At 40.6% G+C, this 23,882-nt stretch overlaps 1 protein-coding gene across 2 annotated transcripts in view; it reads left to right on the top strand.

Moving 5' to 3' along the window:
• Positions 1 to 23,882, top strand: part of LOC149775607 (uncharacterized) — a 139,834-nt gene that overhangs the window by 102,588 nt on the left and 13,364 nt on the right. The window contains exon 1 of one of the 2 annotated variants that reach the window (XM_089943155.1): positions 6,300 to 6,381. The exons of the other annotated variant lie outside the window; for it this stretch is intronic. Within the exon in view, the coding sequence (XP_089799281.1) occupies positions 6,364 to 6,381 (18 nt within the window). The 5' untranslated portion in view covers positions 6,300 to 6,363. Of the gene's footprint in view, positions 1 to 6,299; positions 6,382 to 23,882 lie in introns of those variants that run through there. 2 annotated transcript variants of the gene reach the window in all.

Here is a 23,882-nt window from a genome sequence, read left to right as displayed (position 1 = left end):
CGCCTACTAACAGGCCTAGCAAACTTAAATGACCTTACATTGAGGCATGCTTACATTAAATCGACAGGGAAATCATTTATTTTCTCAGAAATTACAAGTATAACACTGATTTTGTCTTTAATCTGGTGTCTGATGAGACGAAACTAAAGTGTTGATGAAATTTGACCTTCTTCGCACCATTTGCATTGCTAGTCACATGACTAGCCAAATCTCGCGATCGATATGCATACCATGTCACAGGTCAAATAGTCATGTGATAACAACAAAACCACATTGACGTGTGGCTTCAGTGTGATCAATCTGCCTGTTTCCAGGATGAGGCGACAGCGACACATTTCCGGCTGGTGTCATCTCAATTAATATGTTGAAAACCATGCATTCTTTCATGTTATTGCAGACACTGCATGACTTTCATTCAATATTTGAGTTTTTGTCTTCTTTCTGGAAAGGAAGTTTTGTTGCATAAACCTATATTGCAAAATGGCAGATAAAGCCAGAAACATGGAAGGACTTGCCAATGAGATACTTCAAGAAAATAGATATTATTTTAATATTAAAGAAAAACTATGAGACAATGAAATCAGATATTGATGGAAGTGACATATTTGTCATCCTTCCCACAGGATATGGGAAAAGTGCATGCTACATTCTCCCACCAATCATGTTGGACAAGGTAAGGAGAGAGAGAGTTAACTCATTTAAGTGTGATTTACACTGAATAAATGCTGCTGAGTAATGTTGATTTCATATACACTATAATTTTGTGCTATGAAAATATATGAAAAGATTATCTTTATGTAATAGCAGGTATGCTTGTATAATGCTATAAATATAAAATTGTGTAATATCAAAGTATGGGCCCTGAGTGGCTGAGTCGGAGTGTTCTAAAGCGCTCTCTGTTATGGATCATTGCCATCTCACCTCTGTCAGCCAATGTGGGTGAGAAAGCTTGCCAGTAACTTCTCGTGGGTCAGTGGATTTTTCCCGGGTTCTTCCTCCACCATTAATACTGACCGCCATGTATAGCCTATCGTGTGCTGAAAAATGGCTTTAAACCCTACAACAACAACAAAAATCGAAGTAATGTATATACATAATTGCTAATGTTTTGTATGTCCACATTAAAGTTGAGCACAGTGATATGCATCAATGCATATAAGTTTAATATGAATAGGTCAATTACTGTCATATCTTAATCACAATAAGATAATTTCTGAGTAAGACAAATTATATTTACTTAAATCACAATTACTGCAATGTTTCTGTGAATGGCAATAACAATTATACAGCACAGGAACAACTTTCAATAAAAAAAAAATTACCTACTGACCACATGGAATGACATGATTATGCAAGGAGCACTCTTATCAAATTCTCTACAAATGCCTTGCCTAAAGATTAAAATTTACTTGGATGACTAAAGTTTGACAATGTGATTATCAATATGAAAAAAGTCATTAGTGTTATAACAATTGGTCACTGTGACCTACTTTTCCTTGTTGAATGCTGCAAATACAGTCAAACTAATGTAATATTTGAAGATATAATTCCTAAATTAAGTTAGCATTGTGTTTAAATGTGATCTTAAAATATAACTGACATGCAGAGGTTTCAACATGTGGTCTTCAGAAAGTGTAAGTTGTTGAAGTTCCAATATATCATTTATGTTATTTAGTGTAAATTTAAAATTGTGTAATATTATTAGAGGCTTTAATGACATAAGTGATTTAAAATATGTCGCAGTGATTTTTGCATGTTAATTATTGGCATATCTTGCATCATTTTTTCCCATTAAACCTGACCTTTATGGGTGGATATTAATGACTCAGGCCCATCCACTATCTCACATACCACGTAATATCTCAAATAACTGCAGTATATTATTGATAACTTTCCCCTACTCATAGAATTTTCATGCTATGACAGAAACTTGAAGCTATTTGATTTTTTACACTTCTTGGTTTATGTATGACATTTTTCAGAAAAAAATATTCTTACTATTAATTTGATGATGACAACAATGTTGACAAATATTATCAGTATTATTTTAAAAACAGTAAATTTCAGATGTGCATGTATATGAATCAAATGACTTGATTATTCATCTGAATATACCTTCTACACTAGTCAAATCATCACTTTCTTGGACTGAACCAGATTCCTCTTCTTCTTCCACAGTCTCCTCTTCATCTTCATCCTCTGCCTGCTCTTCTTCCTCCATCAAATCCTCCTACACTTCATCTTCCCAAACAGACTCTAACTCGGGCAACTCATCCAAAGTTTCATCTGCATTTTCTAAAAAAGGAAAGAATATGTATCATTTTACTGTCATATTGCATGTACTGTGGGTTCGAGTCCAAGGTTCGGCTAGCGTGGGTACATGGGAAAGCCTGCCAGTAGCTTCTTGTGGGTCGGTGGTTCTTCCCTGAGTTTTCCAGGGTTCTTTCTCCACCAGTTATACTGGCCGCCATGTATAGCCTATCTTGTGCTGAAAAATGGCGTTAAACCCTAGAACAACAGCAACATGTACTGTTTAATAAAACTAATAGTTGTGTGTACCTCAAACAAAATCGTTATGCCTTATTTTTTAAAGTGTCTCACTTTTATGCTAAAATGGAGACAGTATATAGCCAGGATTTGTATGATGTGTTGTTGAACCTTACATACTTAGGTGGCCTCAAAAATAAGTATCATGAAGTAAACATTTAAACATAAAGAGACAAATATAGCTGTAACAACTGACATAATTTTTATGAATGACACGCAACAATTTTAATTATTTTCACAATAATTCTTTTACATTATCAAAACTGAAAAGGAAAATAAGGAAACAATTAGTATGATTCTCATTTTTTAAGTTGGTATGGATGCAAAATATAACATGGACATTACATATATAGAATTGTATCATGTTCACCATGGTTTATACCAGCTGGAAACATGTCGCTGTTGCATCATCCTGGAAAGAGGCAGATTGAACATGCTGAAGCCACAAGTCAACACGGTTTTGTTGTTATCACGTGACTATTTGACCTGTGACATGGAATCGGGTCACAATTAGTATTTCCAGTTCAGTATCCACGAATGTAGTTCTAGTCTGTTTTTAGAACATTTTTTCCTCTCTCATTTTGGTGGTGATAGAAGAGTTTTATTTATGCATTTTTGGTAGGGATTTAAAGGTAATTCTTCATTCTTGATAATATGAGTTCAGGGTGTTATTGTCTGTGTGTATTTCAGCAACAGTACACAGTGAGTAATAAGGCCTTGGTGATGATCCAGAGGTGAAATCTGTGTTCTGTTTACATGCTGCTCTGTTGACAGTCCAGCATCTCAAAAAACAGCAGGTCAACCTTTCACAAGAACTTCACCGTGAAGTCATCGTTAAAGGTGTTTTAGATTAACATATGATTTGCATTGATTGTCACACAGTGGAAAGATCAGTATTGAGAAACAAATGTAGAGAACATATAGTAAAATTAATTGTGTTCTATGTCCACATGGTATGCATATTGGTCGCAAGATTTGGCTAGTCATGTGACTAGCAATGCAAATGGTGTGAATGAGTACAAATTTCATCAACTCTGTAGGTTTGTCTATTCTGACAATGTATTAAACAAGACAAAATCGGTGTTATACTTGTAATTTCTGAGAAAATAAATGATTTCTCTATCGAATTAATGTAAGTATGGCTCAATGTAAGGTCATTTAAGTTTGCTAGACCTGTTAGTAGGCGAGTCCCTATGCTGACACCAAATTGTGTCAGCGAATTCCAACTTTTTGATTGGCAGTGCATTCTGACCCTACAAACCAACATTAAAATCCAAATATCAAAAATGGGGTGGCATGGGTCAGACAAAACTCAGACTACTTAGAGGCAAGTTTCATCATGTCAATCTAACAGAAGTATTAGTTATTAAACACTATACTTTTTAAAAGACTTTCAGAAATCATTACAGTTCTGTTACTGAAAAAATAACAACACTGCAAAAAAACATTAAAAAAATAAGCCAGCATCCTTTATTGATTGTATCTGGTTGCTGTTAATGTCTGTGAATGACTAATTGGTGGTGTGCAAAACAATAAAATTTAAAGTATCCATATTTCTGCTTCTTGACATTTCTGTTTAATGAACTGCAATCATGACACAATAATCAATAAATACAATTGTTGTTTGAAAAATAGTAATGATGAATCTATGCCAGTCCCCGGCACAAGTGCTGCAGCTGAAGAGGAACATTCCTATTTCAAAAGATAACTGTTCAAAGACTTTGTCTTACACCAGGTTACTAAAAGTAAACTTTGTATGCAGTGCATGAAAAGCCGTTAACTATTACTTTATAAATGAACTCTTAACCACAGCTGTTATTGTGTGCAGGATCACAGTGTTGACTTATGACAATGTCGCTTATCAATGCAGTTCCTGTAAAGGTCAGAAACTCATTCACATCATTTTCTTTTTCTAAAGTAGTGTTTACAACACAACTTTCTCAACCAATTGTTATGGAATTAATAAACCATATTTGGTGACATTGGTTGATTAACACTGTGTGACTGTACCATTAATTTATGTCCTTGTATTGACTTTTCCCATCCTTACCAGTAAGAGGTAACAATCCCTCCCTTAGTCCTACATGCTGTTTTTGTTTTAGTGCTAGAAAAAGAATATCGGGTGATGCGTCTTATGTTGTAGGACTACCCCTTTCCCTCTCCACGCACAGGGGCTCGTTTCATTGCTTACAATTTAACTGTCATACATGTACTATATCATAATAATTATGATGCAGTACATATAGGAGATGCAAATTATGAATAACGATACAAGCCCCTGTGATATCCAAATAAAAACGTTGTACAAAGTTTGATGACGGTAGAGCGCAGGATTTTATAAACACTAACATGTATTAGTCATGGTAGTGTATCGTTTCATCACGTAGGTCACACTTTCTAACACTCATATGCCCGTGTATTTTTAACACTCACTGTATGTTTTTAACACTCATATACCCGTGTATTTCATGTCGTTAGCCAGCTGATCAAAATGCAAGTTTACTGTCCATTAACATTTCGCTATATACTAAAGAACATGGCTAAAAAACAACAATTGACTGGCGGGCGTTTCGGCACCAGACTAAAACGAGACCCGCAATCTGGCGACTCAGGTGGCAGGGTTCAGTTTGGTAAATTGGCCCCTGGCAAATTTCTTAACTCAAGGCTATGTTGTGACTTTTTCAGCTATTATTGTTTACTATTTAAATACATGGATATATTTGTGAACTGGGTGTTTTGGGCTTGTGTTGTTCTTGAAATTATACATGAACACCTTCCATAGTTACTCTGCAGTATGTTGAAAGTGAAATACAAATAGTCGGCTAGGAAGAAGAGCTAGCCTCTCATAGCAGTAAACACGGGTTTGGGGCAAGCAGAATATCTCAAAAACGGCTTGAATGACAACATTTTCAGTTGCATCAACCTGTTTAGTACACACTATTGTGCAGATTTGTCATCTCGGAAAAGGGCTTGCGTTTGCACTGTGAGCATCACATGGTGTCAACAATTACCTTCTGACATGAAAATTACAGATATAAATTTGGGATTGGGGTGCATAAACTTCTTCTACTATGAGCTGCCATTGACTTCTCTGGTCAAGTGGATAATATTCTTATGCTTTGTTTTAATATAGGTATCCAAAAATATCGACCTTTTTTGTATACCTCACTTGTGTATTTGATTGTTTATGATTTTTTTAATATTAGGTCCCTGATTGCGGAATTAAATTTGTACATGAAAACTGGCCCCTGCCCCTGCAACTATCTGCCGATTTACTATTCAATTTTGGATATTATACGGTATTTATACCCATGCCGTACAACTCTGAAGTCACCTCTGTTAAGAGCAACAAATTGGTTCCAAACACTTGGACCCATTACTTTGTTAATTTTCATGACTTACTGCAGTCTAATACATTTCTTGGATGTAATTTAAACATAGCAGAAATCATTAAAAAGAGATTGTTAATGTGTGTTTATGCAAAGAGTAGAATTGTCAGATGTTCATTTTCGGAGGTGCGTAGTTTTGCACCTTGTAAAGTAAATCTTGCTTGCAGTTTCCAGTCCCTTAATGCCTCAGTAAAAGTGATTGGTTTTCAACAAAAAAAAAAAGAAAAAAAGATTCAGGAATGCGAGACCAGGTCACAATCAGAAGAGTAACCGACTTTTCCGTCTTCCATAACCGCCTCCGAGCTTATTTTATTTACTTCACCGGAATAGCCCGAGTGACGATCCAATCGACCTTGACTAAATAATCTAATAATAGTAACAATGGAAATACCTGTGTTAGTGGTGAAGATTTGATGGGTTATAGAATATGAACTCTCGTCTGATGGTAAGTAATGTATGTAGATGAAACTAAAACTTTATCAAGGTATTTTTTTAATGTAAATCTTATAAAGTAGAAAAATATTGAAATATATCGACGTATTTCTCTACCTAGGACTAAGACCAACGCTTGCATTTTTACGGGGAAGGTCAACGCTGTTCAAGTAGCTCTTGTTGTTGTGTTGTTGTTGTTGTTGTTGTAGGGTTTAACGCCATTTTTCAGCACACGACAGGCTATACATGGCGGCCAGTATTAATGATGGAGGAAGAACCCGGGAAATCCCCAGAAAAAAACACTGACCCTCGAGAAGCTACTGGCAAGCTTTCTCACATACCCACACTGGCCGAATCCGAGGCTCGAACCTACGCAGACAGAGGTGAGATATACAAGTAGTTGAAGTACATATATAATACCACCATGTCGGCCAATTCTGCGCGTCGGGTAATTCTGCGCAACGATCCGCCATTTCTGTAAATATTGGATCACGTGTTATTTTGGTTCAAAAATCCATTTTGTATCAAGTAAGAACGGTCGTACTTTAATTAAGAAAAGTGATATTCGTAAACTGCTCAAAAATATCCCACATTTCGACTCGAAATGCATATGAAATTGTGATTTTTAAATGTCAACACGAAGACTGCTCCATGATCTTCTTGAACCGGTAACCCAGAAAATCATATTTACTATGTATCTTTTAGAATCATACAAATAAATACATTACATAAAAGAAGGAAATGTATACCTTAAAACAATACTGCATTTTAATCCAAGTTTCTATTTGCGCAAGAAGTTGCCACACATGTAGAAACTCGTCTGCTACCCAACGTGTCAACTTGCCGCTAGAATATAAATTCTCAAGAAATTCACCGGCATATAGTCTGTTTCTAAATTCTTGAGTAGTTTTTCCCCATCAGCAAGACGTTGTAAACACGTTACATCATATTTATTGTTGTTTCTCTTCCACATAATCAGTTATTTTTTTAAAATATAAAATGTTGAACTTTACTAGCCTTTTTACAAGATCGGTTTTGTTTGCTTAATATATATTGGCATTATTACGTTCAATTTTGTAAACCTAGCTATAAATCTGACCTAATTACTCGACTGAAATGCTGACAGAAACAGTCCTAAGTAATGCATTTAATTTCTGTTGCCCGATTAATAAATATTACATCTTTTCAACGCTGTGCGCAGAATAGGCCGATATATCGCGAATAAGGAAAACACGTGGTGGTATCCCCTGTGTTCAAAATTAATATTATTTTAAACAGAATATTCTGGTGACAACTGCCTCTTTTCAAATGGTAAGCATTGCTGTATTTTATTTTCGTCAATCGGTCGAATTCGGTATTCGTTTTGCTTCAATACTGGAGGCGGATAACTTAAGTGCGCAGAAATGCCTGACAGCATTGTATGTTGTCAAGACATCAAATATCAAATGTTGTACGTTATCATTTGAGTATAGGCCATACATGTTAACATCGCAATAAAAGCATTTTAAGAAGATGCACTCATAATATTTAATAGTTACTTCTGTCTTATGAGACAAAGGCTCTTGATTCAGGCGGAAATAAATGATAACATCCTCACCAGTTACCACTTAATTTCCCTCTGAATCACGTGCCTGTGATATGACAGTACTGTTTCATGAAAATATCAACAATTTTCTTAATAAATCCCACCCACCCCATCCCCAAGAGACAGACAGACAGGGGTCTACTGATGTACTGAAGGTCTCTTTTCCATCGACAATTTAATTACAATGTGTGATGAGACCTGTCGATACAACGCCTTGAGGAAATCGAGGTTTCGGTATCAACAAAACCAGTGCATAAGCCTAAAGAGGAAATATAAAATGAATCTGTATGCATGCCCATTTTACATAATGCCAAATCATAAACAAACAATGAACGTGAATATTTAACTCGTAGGATATATTTGGCTTAACGATTCTGTCGAACACACAGTCTGTTTATATGACATGTTTTCTTTTGATTAATGACCATGAAATTTGTATCGGATGCACGTGTAACATTGATGAATTTCCAATTGTAACATAGATATGATGTTATACATTTCTGAAGTCAACTGTACAGTGCAGTTATCAAGGTATAAAGTAAGGGATGTATTATTGCCATCACTGTTTAACAGTTCCATTAGTGATATTTGCCACATATAACAGCAGGTTTATTTAGGATTCGTCTTAAGTGCATCTTTCTCTTATGGAGTTTAATTACTGACGATGATGTCGGAATTATGTCATACTTTCTGTATAATTTATTTTGCTGAATCATAAATAATTATTTTTAAAAAATGGAGTGCAGGGCAAATACATTTAAAATAAAAGAATGATATTGCATTGATGTTATATATATATATATATATATATATATATATATATATATATATATATATATAGTATGTTATGTCAAAATATGATACTTTGTCCTGATGCAGATTAAGTGGTGCAAACTGCAATTCCCTCCCCTGAATCTTTCTTGCAGCACCATACCAGTAAATACAAGAAATATAGAAGAAATATAACGAGGACCATGCACAATAATTGCTTACCGGTATCTGCATTAAAAGAAAGAAACATAAAATTATTAAAAAATGGAGCTGACTGTATCAACAACATTTGCTTTTCAAGGGAACATGAGACAGTTTTTATGCAGAGATATGAGTAGTGAAGGGGGGCACTTTACGGTCAATGGGAATTAGCATTACAAGACCCCTTGGGCAAGATTACCGTCAAGGGAAAATTAACATGGAGAAAAATCGTGGGTAAGATTACCGTCAAGGGAAATTAACATGGAGAAAGAAAAAATCGTGGGGCACTTTAGCGTCAAAGGAAATTAAACAGGGTGGGCCTTTATAGCGTCAAGGGCTTTCACTAAAGTGGGCCTTGATAGCGTCAAGGGAAATTGAACATGGGATTTTTTTTATATTTTTTTAAAAAAAAAATAAAAAAGGGGTAGGCAATGGAAAGAGTATCTCTTTTCGAGAAATATGGGGCCCTGAAAAGGGCCTTTGGGTTTTCTTCTTCTAATTTCTTCTTTTTCTCCACCAAGTTCTTATTTTATCTCCTACACTCTTCTTCCCTTTCTTTTTTTTCTTCTCCTCCTCTTCTTTCTTCTTCTCTTCCTCCTCATCTTTCTTCCTCTTTTCATTTTCTTCTTCTTTTTCAATTTTTTCGTTCCATTTGCGTATTCTTATTCTTTCCTCTTCATCCTCCTTCTCCTCCTTTATCTCTTTCATGACACCACTAATCTTGTCCTTTGCTTTTCTTAAGTTATTAATTTCCATCTTTACACGATGGGGACTATAGGAATAATGGTCTTCAACGAGTCTTATTAGCATCTGTTCCATTATTCCTAAGTTGTCTAAAACGTCTTGCAAGGTTTGTATTTTGTCCATTTGGTTTGACGCCATCTTCTTTTTATTCTTTGCAGAATGGTTTGAACAACGAACACTGTGGGTTCTTATAGTGAAAGCGCGGACGTGAAGGAAAACATCCCCCTACTTTTTCATTTCATATAATATAACCCAAACTATACTCTCCACATTTGCTAATAAACAATAAAGAAACCCATAATCTACTATTCTCACAAACATACCTTTACTCTTACAAACACAAACACACAAACACATACTCTCACATTTTTTAAAAAAGAGTTAGTGTTTATATACACACTACTCTACCTACGCTCATTGGCAAATCGATCGTTATTTCTTTTCTAGAGTATTGGGTAGCCCTGAAAAGGGCTGTTGGTTTTTTTTTTTTTAACTCCTGATGCACCTATCTAATGGTTGCACCGTCCTGGCCTGGCGCCACACACGCATCTTCTTCCCCAGTCTTCTTTCACCTTTCTTCTGGGGAGCGCAGAGGGAGGATGATTCGCTTCAACACCCCAATCCTCCGTCTCGGGAATATTGAACGACATCCTCTCTTCCCTTTTCTTTTCCTCTTCTTCCCTCTCTCTTCTCTCCTCCTCTTCTTTCTTCATTCTTGCTTCTTCTACGATAGCCTCCGCTGATAGTTCGTTTACTATGCGCCTGGCATATTCCAGGTGCATCTGGAGTTCTAACAGTTTCACTATTCTGCTATTCATTCTTCTGGCTGTGTTGATCAATCAACAAGGGTAGCTAGACTGCCCAGCGAGTTTCAATTTATAGTGAAAGCGCGGACGTGATGGAAAACATCCCCCTAATAACATAAAATTGATCTTACCTAGATCATGACCAAAACAACGCGCGGACCTAAAAGAAACACTCACTTTTTTATGCTACCCATCACTATTGTAAAATTTTTATAAATCACTTCAATAGACTATCCACATACGCAAAGCAATCCAATCTAACCCAAAATATACACCTCTAACAGCCAAAAAAACAAACATCATTTTAATCTACTATCCATACCAACTTACTTAACCACTTACTAACACAAACACACAAACACATACACTTCCACTATTAATAAAGAGTTAGTGTTTATTTTCACACTACTCTACCTACACATTGGCAAATCGATAGTTATTTCTTTTCTAGAGTATTGGGTAGCCCTGAAAAGGGCTGTTTTTTTGTTTGCTATGGCATTCTTTTTTAGTTTCTAAGAATGCGATGTCCTCTGAGGATAGACTTTCTGGCGATAGGTCTGCTTCTTCGAAAAGAGAAGAAGAACTCTTTAGTGTCGATACGGCAATCGACAAAGCCTCTGTCAGCTTCAGGTTGCTGCTGCTGTTGTTGCTGTTGTTGCTGCTGTTGCTGCTGTCTCTGAAGTCTGTACTTCTCTGTCCATTCTTCTTTTTCACTGTTCATTTCTTCTCTGAAGAGCCCTTCTATCAGGTCTTCAGTGATTTTTAACATTCTCACATTCTCTATTTCTTCTGGCTTCGGTATCAGACTGTGTCTGACCCTATGCAAATTCACGTAGGCTTCGTTGAATTTAGCTAGTTTGGAGCACATCTTCGTAGGAGGATGAGTCGACAATGGATGGTCAGACTGGAAACAACCCCGGTTCTTACAGTCAAAGCGCGGACGTGAAGGAAAACATCCCCCACGGTTTTCGAGCCGCAACGTTCAGTGAGTGTCATGAGAGGGATAGTAAGAAATGAAAGAGCATCAATTCAACATTCTTATAGCTAAACAAACCACAAAGGCATTTTTTTCAAAACACAACATTTTTTATTCAAAAATCACTTAACACTAAACAACAACAACTCTAACATTTTTTAACAATAATCCAACGCTATAACATCAAACAATTTTTTCAAATCACAAACATTTTTTTCTCAATAGACAATCTACTTTAAACAGGGCTGACAACGTTGTGAATGAAATTGTGATTTCCACTGTTGGAAATCATTAGGCCATTGATGGACACTACGTTTCCTAGCTTGAGACAAAAGATAAGCATAATGGTCACAAAACCATCGATCTACTTTCACATCGTTTCTAGCAGAAGAACGAGGATCAAAATGAGTCACTAAATGTTCTAAGGAATAGCCCAGGCTGCGATGATGCAGAAAATACACACAGTACTGTCCACACACCAAGGAATCAGTGCCTTGCAATTTCACATTATTGAATCGGGTGGTCTGAGCATTTCTTCTCATAAAGTCAATGATATCGTCTTCCAAAGGGGGCAATCCGTACGAATCGAAATATTCCACACATCCTTCTTGAGGAAAGTAAACGGCTACCCAGTGGGTTCCTGGGAGATGACTGTCGTCCGTGTTGATCACGTAAGCTTGATGGTCTTTAGGTTTGCGATGAGGGAGTTCATCTTTAGCACAGACGACAGGATTCCAAGAAGACGTATACGAACTGTGGTTCAAAAGGTAATAAAGTTCCCAGGTATCCATTTGTGTGGTTTTCTTCTTCTTCTTCACAGGTAATAATAAGTCGTCAATTCGATCCTGACTTTTTGCTTGAAAATGTCTGACGAATAAACGGTTATTCGTTCTGTTTCCTCACTCTGATTCAGGAGAGCTTCGATACGATGGATCTCTTGAGTGGTTAATGGTGGACAAGAATGTTCACGCAAGTCTTTATACCACTGGTGCAACACGTCTTTGTTCGAGATGAGACTCCAAGCTTCGTCCAGATACTCGTCCAATTTTTCTTCTTGACTTAACATCAGGCATTTATCGTGTTGAATTTGACTGGGATGATCGTTTTGACATCCATAACAATTTTTCTTGAACAATTCCGTCATTTTGTCGACCAAGTGTTTGGCAAAACAGGAGACTAAATGCGCTTCTTGTTCTGGCCATCGGGACTTCATCATGATCACTTCTTCTTCTTTTTCCACGGTCTCCTTACATTCCATGTCCAAAGTTTCTCCACTAGGCAAAGAGGGATAACAGTCTTCCATGGCTTCTAGTAATCTAGAATGACTTCTCTCAAACTATTGATTTCTATGGTATTATCAAATTCGGCATACAGGATGACGTTCACCGTTACATCAGGGTCTCGGTTTGCAAACTGAATTTCCACACGAATTTGGCCGGATTTTATAGGGTGGAAATGTCCCTCGTCGCTGCCTTGGTCTGGAGTGAAATCGAAAGCCCACAAAGCATAACCTCCTGCGTAATCCTCGTACGTAATGCCGTGACTGGTGTTGGTTCCTAACTGGCCGGTGGCTTCGTACAGGGACAAGTACGATCTCAAGTAATTCTTCTTCTCAAAGTCAGGTTCGAAAGGTCGGGTACACAAGGTCTTGCCATCGCGACTGACTTCGATCTTGGACACGCCAAAGTGTTGAAAGTAGAAAGGATTTTTTTTCGACAGCTCCGTTGAAGGCTGTATTCTCGACGATACCAACGATTAAACGTTTGGGTAGCTGTCCTTGGAACAGATGATCTTCAATCATGGATCGCTGTCCCTTGGGAATGGTGAACGTTTTCACTTCCACGCGTCGTATGGGATACTTGGCGGTCGTTCTGCTCAACGTCTGACTGATGTCGTTTCCCACTTTAGGTAACACTTCCACACGGCGTACGTAGAGCCTGGCTTCCTCGATGACAGTTTTGCAAACAGTAGTACCTATCAAATGGAAAGCGGCACTGCTACGATTCAGTCTCAGGCGAACATTCATCCCGTTTAGCAAATATTTCTCTTGCAACCACATGTCCAGATGTAAACGATCCATCAGTTCTAAACTTTGTCCGTTTTTGATTTTGTCTCTTCGTTCTACAAATCCGTCATTGTTTGGTGTTTTGCTTGCATCAGTTTCGAATCTTTCAAACTGGCCTGCTTCGTCAGCTTCCCATAGCACACAGGCATTGAGATGAGTGTTCTTGGCATCTATTCCGTACGTCAAGAGATTTTCCAGGTACGCTCGATAAGGGTAAGTATCCATGCTGCTGCTGACCAGTTTGTTGTTCAAGTACAAGTCCACTCCGCTAAACAAGGAATGCATGAAATTGTTGGCGGGAGCTATTACCTCATCGCCATCTAGGGTCGAATTGTCCTCATCGACAACTTTGACTTTCAAGTACAAGTAACTGCTATTCAGATCGATGTAATCTTCGGGCTGTCCTTTGATTTCAAACTCGATGGAAGCTGAGGCTGTCAATGAGGAGACGGGGTGAAATTCCACCCACTGGGATTCTTGCATCGTCATCATGGTGGGGGGCATGGCAAACAGATCCAGTTCTGTCTTGGAACAGGCGCATGACTCTCGGTGCATCATTTTTTTGTTCTGTTCTTTCTCAATAATCGAAAACGTCTAAGTCTAGAACGGTTCTTCTTTTCTTGGCCTTTCTCGCTTGAAGTCTGGTGAAAGGGTGTTTTCTTCGTCGTCTCTTTCTGCCTTGTCCTTGCTGAATGCCTGACTCGGTAGCGTGCAGGGCATTTATAGGTGTGTCTCGTCGGCCCAAAATGTCTTTGCCCGTTTGCAGCAAGACATTTTTGCCTGCCCTCATGAAGGCTTCTTTAGGGTTTTGTTTGTCGATGATAACATTTTGGAGAAATTCTTTGCCTTGTGTCAGTGCCGCATCTTTCAAGGCGTGCAATCCGCGTGTCACCATCGGTTTCAACACCGGAGCCACCGAACGAAAGGCCGATTTTAAGATGTCTCCTAAACCGTGTCCTCGCTGTCGAGCAACCCCTCGGTACACTGGATACATGACTTACTTACGAGTCGTGAGAAAACCGTTTTCGAAAATGGAGTTTCACCGTGACTTTTCCTTTGGTGAATGGAATATTTTGTCCCAAATCTCCTTTTATAGTAATGTTGACCGTGTCCAAATACGACTTGCTGACAGGCAAATAGTGAGGATGGACAAATTCGCGGTGGACGTGGTAAGTGTTTCCACCTTCCTCGTCAGCGTTTGCGGCAGAATCCACTTTGAAAGGAATGACACGCAGTAACGGCACAGAGGTGTGTCGCACCACGTTGTATTCCACCACATCAGATTACACAAACATCAAATTCAGTCCTTGGTTCAGTTCTACCGGGGTACGAAAATACTTGGCAAAAGAATCGTTGTCGTAAATGACTGGTAATTCAGGTTGTGTTTTTTGTTCTACTTTCTTCCTCAGCTCCATGTCACCGCCCAACATGTCAAACAATTCAGGACAAAATAAGAAAGACATGATTTTGGGCCCCTTAGGAAATTTTATCAGGAAGCGACGAGCTGTTTTGTGGTACTCCAGGGTGACACTTTTTTTGACACTTTCCAAAGCTTTCAGAAACACACCATTAAACCTGGTGGCTATGGTGTTGACCAAATGTTGACCACTAAAATAATAGCCTGGGGGAATGAACAAGTGATAGGTGGTCCACTTTAGATTTGGTGTACGGGTTTTCTTGTCATATTTGCTATGGGTATCCATCCACTGTTGCATTTGCTCGTCATGAACTTCCACATCAAATTTATTTTGATTGGGAAGGACATTGAGGACTTGGGTCGGGTGAATCATTTCTACTAAAGCCACTTCCCAATGGGCTTCGTGATCTAACTGGATGGCCTGAGGTAATTTAGTCGTGTAACAGCACAACGTGTTGTGGGGAAACACCTCCATGGAACTGTCACTGGGTAAGGTTAAGTAAAATTGGTTTTCGTGACTCATAATTCCAGAGTTCTGTGGCTGCCCGAGGGGATATTACTGGACGTCAGAGGCGTGTCTCCGTCTAGAATGGGGTTCTGGTTGTGGTTGGAGTGGTGACTGGCACTGGCACTGGACACAACGTTCCCGTTCGAGGAGAATTTCAGGGAGGGATTGGGAAGCAGGTAACCGATGCAACTGCTCAATAAAATGGTCCACAATTGTTTGTCTCCTTGTTGCAAACTCAAATTGGCAATGGCTGCCCCGATGACACAATACACCACGAAGATTTGGCAGAAAAAGACGATTTGCGTTTTAGGCACACGTTCTCCACACCACACCCACAAGGGTTGTTTTTGTAAATCTTGCACAGAAGAACTAGGTGAAGAAGGAGTGGTCGACGTAGCTGCGTCTGTTGTGTGAAAGGGCATGATGGTCACTTCTTTTTATAGTCGATGACTTGCGAAGCGTCGATCCAAGAATCGAAACTGGGTGGATATCCTTTCCAACGTACTTTGACTTCTTTGACACGTCGTTTGCCCACTTTACGGGTTCTGCGTTCGAGAATGCTTTCGATGTCGTACACGTCGTCTTCTTTTTTGGTGACACGTTGTAACACGGGCAAATAAAACGTTCCTTTGAGTACTTCTCCGTTCATGTCTTCCAATTTATAGACGGTAGGATGACGGCCATGCACTCGTCCAGTGACACGAAACAATTCGGTCGTCCAGTTAGGTAAGTAACCTTTGTCGAAAGTGCGTTTGGTTTTGCCAATGCGCACCCAATCTCCTACGGCCAACTCTTCACTTTTCTTGGGGACAGCCCTCGTCGGGGACGTACCGAACAGACGCTCAAACACCAACACTTCGTTCTCGGGAGTCACGTCTTGCGGGGCACGTCCGATGCTTCGATGGTAAGATTGGTTGTACGCTTGCACCAGGTGCGGTAAGATGTCGATGTACTTCAGAGTGTGGTGATGCGTAAAATATTTCCACATGCGTTCTTTCAAAGTGCGTTGAAAACGTTCCACGATGCTGGCTTTGGTTTCGGGATTCTCGGTGGTAAAAATATGAATGTCACGTTTTTTTAATTCTTTTTGGAAAGCTTGGTTCAGAAATTCGGTGCCTTTGTCCGTTTGCCATCGAAGAGGGTGACGACCGCTTTGTTTCAACACCCGTTGTAAGGCTCGCACTAACTCGCTGCTCGATTTGGAAGTCAAGGGCACGACCCAGGCAAATTTGGAAAAGACGTCGATGACACAAAACAAATATTTGTAGCCACGATTGTAGCTGGCCAAATGAGAGACATCGGCTAAATCGGCTTGCCATTGATGATCGATGCCTTCCACTCGGGTGCGACTTCTGGCAAACTTGCGTCGAATGGGTTTGTGTAAAGTGTAGGTCGCTTGTTCTTGTAACCATCGTTGTACTTGAGGTAAACGGAGACTTTTCAGTCGAGTTTTGGCAGCACGATACAATTTTTGAACTCCTGCGTAACCTGCAGGATGCGAGGGATCGTAGTAAATGCTGGCTAAGACTTTTTCCATTTTTTGTGTTTGTGTGTTAATAAGGCACCCACTCTTGGAAGATGCTACTCTTTTTCTCTTGGGGTATTTTCTTGGATTGCAATGCTTTACGTGTGCGGCCAGCAATAGGTGTCGAAGAGGAGAAGGATGTCTGAGCGGGGGATATCGGTTCTTGTTTCACTTCTGTCTTCACTTCTGTCTTCACTTTCTTTTTCTCTTGTGAGGAAGAAGGGGTGGCCATCATCTTTTTAATCCATCCAATTCTGGAGGTAGGTGGTGTTGTTAACTTGCGTACTTTTTCTGGTGGAGTTTGAAACCCTTCCTCTTCTTCTCCTTTTTCTGTCTTGGTCACGGGTACTGGTGGTACTGGTACTGGTACTGGTGATGGTGCTGCACTTTTCATCAAGGTCTTAAAATCTTTCAGAGTGGGTAGAGCTGTTTCGTCTAAAGCTTTCTGGTGAAAGAGTTGCAGTCGTTGCAAGAGTTGACCGTACTTTTGCGATTTTTCTGTTTCGGACAAATCTTGGCGATCCATCAAGGACTGCAATTCGTGTTGTAACTGGGACATCTCGCTCAAATGGGGATTGGGAGGTAAATGCGGGGTGCGTTGTTCTTGCCACCGATGGTATTCCATCCATCGTTTGTAAGGCACTAAAGCTAGTTTTCGTCCTTCCATGGGGTTGTCAGGGGTCGATTCTGAGATCTTGGGACTTTCGAAGCCCTTTTTATCTTGCTCCCACCAGTCCTCCCAACATGGTTCCCAAGACTCCTTTCAGTATGGGGCCTAACAAGAGAGGCAAAATGCCTCCACGTTGCACTAACATCTTCTTTTTTTGACGAATGGGAATTTTCTTTCGAACCAGTTGGCGAAGAACGTGACGATGTTTGCTTAAGCATTGTTTCTGGTGTTTGGACAAAGGGATCGTGCCTTTCAAAACGTTCAAACAACATTCGCACACGGTATCGATGACCTCTTTGGAGGCCGTTTGAATGAGTTTTTTTCGTAGGGGTGGAGAAGCTTTGGACAGGACAGATAACAGGTCCCCTTGTTTGGTTAAACGTGGTGGCAGTCCTTTCCTTTTCTTTCCTTGGGGTTTTCTGGAGGGTGACATGTTTGAGTCTTTAGGAGCACCTGAAAACACTGATACCCTACTCGGTCACAGGCCTTTTTTATACTGGAACGCGTCGCCACTGATTGTCTTTACGGCGTATCAGTTTGAGGACAGGCATGACACGTCGTGCAGGGGTACGTAACGGACTAAATCGAGCCAGTTCTTGCTTGGACAAATCCAGTAAACTTTGTAACATGCCCGATCTTTCATGGACTTTGATTTTGGGAGAAGGTGCTTTGTGAGCAGCAGCCACTGCCACTAAATTGGAGGGTCCTGCCACTGGGGAAGTTCTTTTGGGGGTCATCAATGGAGAAGTTCTTGGTGTGATCAACGTCTCCAAGTACTCTTCAGTTCCTGGTGACATCAACGGAGAAGTGGATAAACGTGAGGCTGCCGGAGACGCAGTCACCGCTGTGGCAGGTCGTGGTTTGCGAGTGTAAGGTTGTGTCCTGGCCGAAGTGCCTCTCTTGCGACTAGTTTTCTTCTGTGGACTTTTCTTTTTCTGAGGACTTTTTCTCTGTTTCTTTTTCTGGGGGCTTCTTTTCTTTTTCCGGGGTGGTGGTGTCTGGTAAGAGGAGGGTCCTGCCACTGGAGAAGTTATTCTTCTTGGGGACCTGGTCTTTTTCTTTTTCTTCTTGGGGCTTCGTTGGACTTTTGTCTTGGGGATAACTTTGGGGGCATTAGGATCCCATCTTAAGAGTGAGCGAATGATGACCCCTCCTAAAGTACCGCTCCCTCCAGGTTTCAAAATGATTTGTTTTTTGGTTTGAGTGTCGATGCGGGGATCAGCCAGTTGGACCAAAGCGACTTTGTTTCGATCGAAAAAGTGTTTGGTTTGATGAGGAATCTGAATGATTCCTTGGAGTAATTGACGTGCCGTCACCGTGAACCATCGTAAGACTTCTTTGAGACTAGCTTCTAAGACACGAGCTCGTGTTTGTGGATCTGTTTCTCGACTGATGCCATACAAGGCACGAATCAATTTGACGGGAAGATGCGACTGAAGGGACGTCATGTTCACACTGTGTGAGGCAAACGAGAAAGGGTCTGAGGTTTTTATAGATTTTTTTATGTGGAGTGAAATGAAGTCGAGGACGGAGACGTGTACAGGACAGGCCCTCCGTCTTGGCACCAGTGGTGAAACAAGTGGGTACGAAATCGCAAATCCTCGTGAGTCGTAGGTTTCAAATCGACGAGTAAATAGGCGTGTGGCGTTTGAGTGGCATCGTCGTACGCCTGAGTCAGCCAAGGCGTTCCTAACTGTTTGGCTAAGACTTGCACTTGCGATTTATCTCGAGGGCTTTTAAACAAGACCACGTAATGCACATTGAGACTGATGGTGCGATGGGCTTTACTTTGTTGAAACAAATTTTGGGTGATGTAAATGACACTGGCATTACGGTGATGCCCTTTGCGCGTGAACCACAGTTTAATTTCTTCTTCGTCTTCTCCTAACATGTCGTCGAAAATGACCAAATGGGTTTGACGGGAGTCAGAGACGATGCCGTCGTCTTCTTTAGGAATGCCTTCCACAAACACGATGGAATCGCCTTGACTTTCTCGCAAGAGGTTGTACGCCGATTGCCACTCTTTGTAACACCACACGATCCGTTGAGGTGGTCGATCGATCAAATGATGTTTATGTTCGATCAAACGTTTGACGAATTCGGTTTTGCCTGAATCGCTAGGTCCAGCAATGAGCATGTTAAAGGGATGGCGAAGATACAAAGCCTCCCAACTGGCACGATCTAAGTGTTCGTCGATGACTTTGACAGTAGAGGAAGAGGGAGTAGAGACAGCAGAGGTAGCCATGGTGTGAGAAATGTCACTTGTGACACGAAAACAAACAAGACAAGAGTTTATATACTTTTTCAGAACACGTTTATTGAATGTTTCAAATATGAACACGAAAGACAAAGATACATAAAAGCCAAAGGCTTAAGTACAAGGATAAAAGGCACATGATAACTATGAACGTGGAATAAACACAAGTGTCTGTACAACATGTTTTGGGTAATGTTCTAACCAGTTCTATAGTAGGGGGTAAGGTCACACAAGTGTCCTCCCGAAAGGGTCTTTCAGGTCTGTCCACGACAGTCCTGTCCTGGGTGACGGGTTCTTCTGGCACCGTCACTAACACGGGTTGAAAAGTAACTTTTTTCCTTGAACAACTCTCGTGCATACTGGGCCACTTCTTGGGTCCAAGCCTCAAAACCCCATTCTTTCCAGGCACGGACATCTGTCCAATGGGGATGTAAGTCACAAGCTACACACACATCGTCATACACGTCTTGGGTAGCTAAAAGTTGGCGAATCTTTTTTTCCTGTTGAGGTCGAGAAGTATCCAGATGAAACCGCAAGGCTTTGAGCAAAAGGAGTTTTTCGTGACCATTTAAGGCCATTGAGGTGGTAAGTACTGATCGTAAAGAGTCCACAAAGAATCGGCTGGTAAACGAAATCCCAGAAAACAAGTCACTAAGACACACACCACTTGTCGTCCCAAATTGAATGGATACAGTTCTTGTAATAATTGATGGTAATGATCCACGGTTTGAATATGGTCATTGAGTTCCTTCCACGGAATCTGTTGAATGACATGTGACATAAACCGTGGCATGGCAGCTTGTTTTTATATTCTCTTTTTTTCGGATGCAATACACGTACTTTCTAGCCAGAGATCTTCGTTCTCCAGTAGGGAATCTAAATCTTGCATACTGTAACCGAAACGTCAGAGTTCGTTTAGAAGTTTCCTCTTCCGCTAAGTAGATTCCACGTAACAAATGTTGGTAATCCTTTAACTTGTCTTCCTCAATGCGTTGCACTAGGTGAATCTCGAAGTAACCATAATCATGAACATGTCGATCATTAGCGACCTCAAAGTTTTGAACAATGTCTGACCATTGAAAGAATTTCTGACGAATCAGTTCTCTTATACCATTCAGGTACCAGTGGTTAAAGATCTGGTGACGTATCGGATGCAATTGTTCTTTACGTTTCACTTGTATTTTGACCAGCTCTCGGTAAATCCTTTCTCTCAACTCCACAGGCAAAGCACGAATGTTCTCTTGTAAAGTATTCATGAATACGTCAGTCCGTACAATTCACAAAAGTAATCCACATAGTGAGTAATTTCTGACCACTGCCATTCAGGGTAACGTCCAAGAATGTCACTGAACTCTTTTGATGTAAACGGTCTAAAGCGATACAATAGGAGGAATGCACCCTTGACCCAAAGAAATCTAACACACTGGTTGACTTTTTTCAGTTTCCTCTTATGAATTTCTCGACACAAAAGTTCTACAGTGACCCATTGAGATTTCACTCTGGCAAACCCCTGCCAAACTTCCTTGTAAATCTTCTCTTGTAGTTCTTTAGGTAATGATTCAATATCGTTTTTGAAATGAAGTTTAAATACTGGTCTGGGTGATGTCCAACATTTGACTCCTAACCAATCTGGTTTCTTCTTCGTCAACGACATGGTAAGTTACTTCAATGTCTCGGTCCCACTAAGGGTAAGTAATGACAATTCGGTGACCATCGAGCATGTTCTAGGTAGGCCGAATCTTGCGGTTCCCAGTGGTGAAGTGACACACCGCAACTGAAGCACTTGACTTTATCTCCTTCGCCCAAGTAGAAAAATCCGGCTCTGGCTAATTCTTCGGGGGTCGGTCCTCCCAGATACTTAGGCCATTTTCCTTTGAACGATTGAAGACGATTTTCAAAGTCGCAGTATTCCGACAAACGCACAGGAAACGAATATTCGTCTTTCACAGGTTCGTTTCGATGAGGGTTGAGTGACATGGGTAGGAGTTTGCTCAGGGCTGGATGACATCCGTAGGGGGGTAGACGTGAAGGTGAACATTCCCCTTTAAAACAAAACCCAGTAAAATGTCCAAGAGGACGAGCGGCATCGCTTTCGCATCCCTCAGGTTTGACACGCACAACATCACTTTCCATGATAGGGGCAGTGAGAACAAAGTTCCCATGATGCTTTACGGCATCGCTCAGGTCACAAGGTACAGCATCGTATCCATCGCAAGGCTCACAATCGCACTAGTCTGCAAACTCCGTTACGCAATTACAATGGTAACCACATGGACAATCGCAGTTTCCTTCCGGACATTTTCCGTCGCAATGCATGGGTCTTATCCATCCAGTATTAGTCACACTAGAGGAAGATACAACTTCTTTACAATCCCCAAACTGGAACGATGTCTCTTTCAATGTATTCATCTTGTTCGCTCGGTCTTGGTAGTCCCAATGAACTATCGATCTTGACCATAGCCCCTTTTTATACTAGTCGCAATGCAGTCTCCAGCTTGTACATCTTTCCTTTTTTACGTTTTTTATGTCCTGTTCTGGAAGGTACCGTCTCTAAGGTACCGTCAACATTGTACCGTAGTGTGATGGGTGGAAAGGCCATAGAAAGGTAAGGGCAATGCGGAGACCATCGAGTATGCTCCAGAATAGCTGAATCTTTATAGATACATAGATCCGTTCGTAACTTCAGTCCGCAAGCGAAACACTGTACCTCGTATCCCAATCCTGACTCAGGTCCCAAGTAGACAAATCCTGTTCTAGCTAAAACATGCGAAGAAGGTAATCCTTCCCTATCCGTAGGCCATTTCTGAAACGTGTCCAATCGACGGGCACAATCACAATAGTCAGGTAAGAAGACTGGAAAATGGTAGGGTTTGAACTTGGAGTTCTCATCGGGTTTCTCACTCGATTTTTGCTGTGGCGAAGTCATCTTTCTGGTGGGTGACTATCCTCTTACAACCAATGTTTTATACCAACGTGTCCATACGGTAAGGTGAAATGATTGGGAAGTCGCACTCGCTTCTGGTACACGATTTGATAGACTTTTTCCAAGGGTCGACTGACGATGTGGTGAGTGGGTAAACGTACAATCTTGTTCGGTTGATAGGTCGTCACTTTAAAGTTTCCATCCTCTCCCGATTGCAAGGCTTCTTTCAATACCCCAAAGTTGACCACTCGACTGGTACGATAATTCAGAGTCAGTCCTTTCACTTTGCACGTCGTGTGCACTTCTCCTTGTTTGTCCCGGTATTCGTAGCCGTAATTTTTGGGGCCGCCACTGACGAAACTTAGAATCTTGTCGTCGGGATGCTCGTCTGTCCAGGCTCATAAACGGTCTCCTTCGATGTCAGGGTGATGTTGAATCGGGTGATGGATGTAAATGCAACTGTCCGTGTCAAAGTACAGGACACGTTCTCCTAACAGTTCTAAAGCTTCGTACAATTTTAAGCGAGCATGAGCTGTCACGTAAGCCGCAATGATGACATTTCCAAAAGGGTCGTCTTGCACAAAGTCCAGATCTTCTTCGTAATTGACCAAGATCAAATTCTCTCGGACGACGTCCACGTGTTTCATGTATTTGGTTTTGTCGTGAATCATCTGGAAGTAGCGGGAAGGTTCTGTCAAATATTCCGTCTTGGGTAAATACGGTCGTTGTGCCATTTTACCCCACAAGCAATTTAACATCACTTTGGCAAACGATCGCCTGCCTTCGTTTTTCTCGATGTGGTCTAAAGTGATGCCTTCTTGTTCGTAGTATTTCTCTTTGAATTTTATTTGGTCTTCGGGAGTGTGACACCAGGAAGGATAGCCGCTGGCTTCTTGCTTCAGTTTCAAAAAGGCATCCACGTAGTCTGCGAAAATGCCTTTCTGAGTAGGGTCACCCTTGCGGTATTGTTGTGTCTTGGGAAAGTGGCAAATTTCGTACACTTCTAACAGTTGGTATCCCATGTCCAGAGCTTTGAACAATTCTACGCTGACCCAGGTTCCCGTCA

The sequence above is a fragment of the Sinohyriopsis cumingii genome, chromosome 19 (genome assembly GCF_028554795.1).
Source record: "Sinohyriopsis cumingii isolate HCF-2022 chromosome 19, ASM2855479v2, whole genome shotgun sequence".
In the NCBI taxonomy this organism is placed as follows: domain Eukaryota; kingdom Metazoa; phylum Mollusca; class Bivalvia; order Unionida; family Unionidae; genus Sinohyriopsis; species Sinohyriopsis cumingii.
Note: the sequence above shows the minus strand (reverse complement) of the source record. Positions and strands in the feature narration are given on the sequence as shown.